The 5556-nt window shown below is 39.8% G+C and overlaps 1 protein-coding gene across 1 annotated transcript; it reads right to left on the reverse strand.

The window, feature by feature from the left end:
• Positions 1-343: 343 nt before the first annotated feature.
• LOC143845527 (gamma carbonic anhydrase-like 2, mitochondrial) lies at positions 344-5192 on the reverse strand. The gene is made up of 2 exons (XM_077353903.1): positions 4682-5192; positions 344-806 (listed from the first exon to the last, which is right to left on the reverse strand). Exons 1-2 carry the CDS (start codon positions 5058-5060, stop codon positions 451-453), a joined length of 735 nt encoding a protein of 244 aa, XP_077210018.1. The 5' UTR covers positions 5061-5192; the 3' UTR covers positions 344-450.
• Positions 5193-5556: the final 364 nt, after the last annotated feature.

The following is a 5556-nucleotide window of genomic DNA, read 5'->3' on the forward strand; positions in this document are numbered from 1 at the left end:
GGGATACGATTATGGATGCACTGGCCATTTTTCCAGGGAAATCTAAAGATCCTAAGATTTCTGTTTCAATGGATTGAGGAATTAATATGTGACAGAATTTTAAGGTTCTTTAGAAACTTTGTGATGATTTTTAATTAATTTCAATATTTTAATGGATTTTATTAATTTTAAACCATATGAGTGATTTTACAAGTGAAACTGTTGCAAACGAATTCGAAATGAGTTGAAACTCCTACAGCAGCAAGATATGATGAGATGTAGCTTACTGGAAGATTTCTACAGATTTTTACATTAAGCTCATATTTAATTTTGATTTAACAATTAATTGACCAGATTGCAAAAATAACACAGAAACTACTAGATATAAGTAAAAATAACATACTGTGAGATTTTCATGAATTTTAGAAACTATTTACTATCAATTTCGGATTTTTCAATTTTCAGATCAGATTATGAATTAACACTACATCCCAAATAAACAGTGGAGTATGGGAGGAACTCAGAGAAATGGCTACCGCTGAGATCATTGATTGCAACGGCGAGTTTGGGAATCTCCAGGATCTCTTCGTGGGTCAGACTCCGGACAAATCTTGCTGGATTTCCGGCCCAAAGTTCACCAGTTGGAATGCGCCTACCTGGGGGGAGTACAGATCCAGCTTCGAGGATTGAGTGGGTTTCAACTAATGAACCTTCCATTAGGAGTGAGTGTTGTCCGATAATGCACTCTGGTTCGATCGTGCAAGAACGCAAGAGACTGTGAGCTCCAATAGTCACAAACCTTTCTATGGATGTGTCTGCTGGGAGACCTGAAAAAAAAAAAAAAAAGAATAAACAAATTTGTGCTAAGATATAGCTGAAAGAGCAATGAATATATCAAAATACATCATATCTCCTTGATAGATTTTCCATACATTCTATGTAAACTGAAAGGGCAAGACAAAGTATTTTATGATGGATAATATAAAATCCTCTACAGTCTAAACAGTTCTCAGAAGTCAATCGACAGTTTTTAGAAGTCAATCTGTGGTTCTTGGAACCTCAATCTTCCTTCTACATTCAATAAACTGGATGAACATGACATGTACAAAGCACCCTTTGAATTAAATTGCGTTGGAATCCTGTACAGATGTTGCTAGGAAACCTGTGTAGCTTGGAGAAATACTCGAATTCAATCTATGGTATTCAATGTATGGAAGGAAGCATTATAAGCTTTGAGTAGAATGGATGCTTCTTGAGAGTGGTAAATGGCCTCTAGTGGTGATGTCCACAGATTGATCCTTGTAAGAGTTTTTTCTTCTTCTTTTTTTGAAAGGTAAAAAAAGGGATCTGATTCTTCTTTGTAAGGACTGTACTAGACACACTCTAGCCGCTCTTTTCTGAATATTCTTTGTAGGATCTGCTCACTTCCTATGTTCTCTGTTGGAACTAAAAATCGACAAGAATGGATTTGAAGCTGGTTAACTGTCAAAAGAACTACTTTAAAAAAGCAGACAAAAGAACCAAACTTAATTGTTTCAAACAATGTTGAAGGCACATGTCCATTTAAATGGATGATAGTTTTCTTCTATTCATAGTGCTAGGAAGTAGGACAAGGTAATGCTTTGTATAAAACGATTAGTGTGCCTAGCAACGCTTATGAAATTCTCCACATGGTAAATATGAGTGTGCCTAGTCAATGGCTATCCGAGGATACGTTTAGACAGAGGAGTAACAATATGGAGCGACATAACAAAATCACAAGTACAACGAAGGAATCAGGTACAGAGTGTATGTGGGTGACATGATCAGAATCTGGTATGACAGGTGGTGCCACCAAGACTCAGTAAAGAATCGGTTCCTAGATCTGCTCTCTGTGATTCGTAAAAGAGAGCTTTGAGTGGGTGGACGGAAGGATATCTTGGAAGATAAATTTCAAGAGAATCTTTTTGACAGAGAGTTGGGACGGGTAGCTAGACAAATGGAGATATTGGAGTCATGTTACATCTAGAGGACTGGTAAAGAAAAATAAATCTCCTAATAATGCCTGAGACACTAAAGCATTAATGCATTAAATGAACTAGGTATGTTCCATCTATGAAGAGTAGACTCACTGCAGTAAAACCAACTGAATATTACAATTTACAACCCAATGGAATACGGAAATAGGCTGCAATTAATCATTAACACCATTTCAATTTGGAAAATGATTTGTGGACGCCTAGAGTGGACATCATGGGGTAGTCCCGGCCCTACCATCCTTCTCAGGTGCCCTGCTAGCACTCTTTCAATTTTTGTAAATTAAAATGAAAGCCTATAAAATATATCTGCCAATGTCAAGGAGCTTGAGTCTTATCCCAACTTTCAAATTTAACCACATGGCATTTTGATTAAGAGGGTGAGTCAAAAGCAGCAAGTTGTGTGTCAAGATATATAATAGTGGAAGTCAACATCTTAGAAATATAATGTCAAGATATATAATGGTACAGTTTTATGACTTTAGAAGATGATTCCCTCTTTGGAATGGGTAAAGATTATGGAGTACATGTTGAGGTATTCAGCCAAGGTGTTTGGGGACAAAGTAGACTGGGTACCAATTCTTACTTAGATTTGCCAATTGGGTTGGGTATTTTCCTCAGCCCCTTTGGAATCATGTGAATGCGAATGGAAAAAAATCTTGCATTATTGAAGAGAAACTACTCATCTTTTAAAGAGGAAGAAGTGCAACCCCGGACGTTTTTATGGCGTACATGTATATAGAAGACTCAGATACCCATAATGAAGGGCAACCACATAAGTTTCGTATGGTGTGCATGGACCTATTTTAAACATCTAATGCTGGTTGTCTTTGGACAGCTCCAAGCGATTCCTATTTGCAACAGCCTGATGCTCGCATCATCAAGTCTGAATGGATCTCGAAAACTATTGCAGTCAATCCATTCAGATTTTTTTATCATTCTAAGAATAAAAAGAAAAAAAAACAAACTCAAAGGTCTCTTTGACCAATTTGATGCCATCCAACAACCTCTCGATGAGAAGGACAAGGTCTGCTCCACGATCATTACCTTGGAAGATGAGGACGCCGAGTTTAGCACCTCTAGTCTCACATGATCACATCCCCTATGTTCGCTGAATTTTGTTTTCTTCAGGATGATGACCTACTTTCAGCTACAAAGGCCTCTATCAAGCCTCCCACACCATTGCCTTCACAACAAGACACGTATACACCATTGGATCATCCAGTCATGGTCATGGAAGAGGCAAGGGTCAGGGTCAGAGTCAAAATCGGGGTTGGGTTCATGGTCAATGCTACTACTTGAATTAGCAGCCATAGGGTTATTACCCAAGTTAGAAGACAGCAGGATTCTACAACACCGGTCCTCAGCTAAGACAGTCCATAGGGCCGTCCTACACATGAGGATCCAAATGGTGGAATGTCAGACTCCTCCCACACCTACTTATCCAAATGGGAGATCTTTCTCTCTTGACGGAGATCTTTCTCTCTTGACAATCCTCTAATCTTCTTGGGTATTAGATATGGCTGTTACACCATGATTTAGCCTCAGGTGACTCAAATAATTTTTCCTCTCTTGTCCTCTGTTTTGGTTCCCATAGGATCATGACCGCTGGGTCTTCTCTACCCATCACACACTAGCAGTCATATCGGTTCCTTTTTGTACAAAATGTTTACGTCCTTCCTAGCATTCAATGAAGTTTGTATCAATTTCTCACTTTACATCACAATTCATTGTTATTTATCTTCCCTCTGAAGTTTGTATTTGTGAAGGAGAATTCGAGGAATCTTCTCACTATTTCTTGTCCACACCATCATCTTTGACATCATCGTCTTGCGGCAAATGGAAAAAAAGGAAAAAAAAAAACAAAAATTCCGTCAAATCCTTCTACAGCCATATCGTGCTGTCATCTACTTCCTCCACAGAAGCAAAAGTGTGGGAAATACAGGCTCCTCCAAGAGTGTCCATTTAAAAAACTATTAATCACATTTTTATCCACTGCAAAGTGGTAAGGGTAATGTAGGGCCGAATCCTATCTAGGTTTGGTGTTGCATGGGTTTTCCATCCTCTCTCCCTAATCTTATTGAAGGTTGGGCGGGAGTGCCTTGGAAGAAGAAAGGTAAGGTCCTATGGGACCTATGCTTACTTGCTACTCTGTGGATCATTTAGAAAGAAAGAAATGCTAGAATCTTTGATGGAGTGGCAAAATCCTCCCACTTCCTATATATCAAAGTACTCGCTATAGTAATAGCATGGGCAACGATACTTCCTCTATTCCAATTTGTAACAGCCTATGAGCTTTGGGAAGGATGGAGGGAGGTATGCTTCAGGATGGAGACGAGGTCACTGATTGTCCAAGCATGGATACCTCCATTAGAAGGTATGCTCAAATTGAATTTTGATGGGTCTAGTATGGAAGCAATTCACCAGGCATTAAAATACCCAGATTTAGATATGTTTGATAGAACAACTATTGAAGGTGATTCTATGAATGTGATACGTTAGTTGAGAGGGTCGTTGGTCATGTAACCCTTTATATTGATCATTTGTACTTTTGTTGGACCATCTCGGTCTCTTTTAATAACATTGCCACCATTAAAAAAAGAAAGAACAAAAGAACAAAACAGAACCCTAAATCGAACAAGGGCAGAAATAGAAGAATCTACAAATCGAGGAATTAGGGTTTAAACCTGTGGGCGAAGACCACGCGGCATGGACAACACAACGCTCTTGTACACTTGAGCAGAATCCGATGGTGATTTTGTTGAGATCTCCACGGAGAACGGATCCGTTCCAGACGGAAGCTCCGTCGTAAACGGTGACTTGCCCGGCGAGAACGGCGTTCGGTGCCACGTAGGCATCGACGGCGATTTTAGGGAGCCATTGCCCTAAGGGAATTATCTTCCTCTGTCCTCTGAAATCCCATCTCACGCGATCGGACGGTGCAGATTGCAGATCGGTTGAGAGAGGACGGGTTAGGAGAAGAGATGGAGAGGGAAGAGCATTTCTTAGGGTTAGGGTTAGGGTTAGGGTTAGGGTTTTTCTGGATAATTGAACCAGTGTTGACATGTTAGGGTTTTGGTGTTTTACAAGAAAGAATCGTAATGGAAGAAAAGAGGAAAATTTGGGGAAGGATTTGAGGTTCTGAGTATGACAGAATGAACACGAAGAGACTACCTGGACTGATGCACGTGCGGGTAACACGTGTTTTTTAGCTCTGTCATGGTTACAAAAGTGTGTGAAAATGATGTTGGGTGCAATGCAACTTGGGTCGGGTTCAACCTGAACCGGCGGGTTTAACCCGATTTTGGATCGAGCTGGGTTGGGTTAGGGTTGAGGACCATCCTCAACCCGAGGCTCATTTGATAGATCCTAACATAGATAGGGTCTACACAAAAAATCAAATGCATAGGATCATCCTAACCCTTTCATTTGTAGAGGTTAAAATGGGACGATCTTACGGAATTGATCTTTTGTACACACCCTATCTATCTTTGGACCATCTAAATGAATGCTTTGGATCATCCAAAAAATGTGGGCCCGCATAATTTTTAACGGTCAAGAG

This window comes from Tasmannia lanceolata, unplaced genomic scaffold (assembly GCF_043159265.1).
Source record: "Tasmannia lanceolata isolate RefF3 unplaced genomic scaffold, GAP_Taslan_0.1 ptg000015l, whole genome shotgun sequence".
In the NCBI taxonomy this organism is placed as follows: Eukaryota; Viridiplantae; Streptophyta; class Magnoliopsida; order Canellales; family Winteraceae; genus Tasmannia; species Tasmannia lanceolata.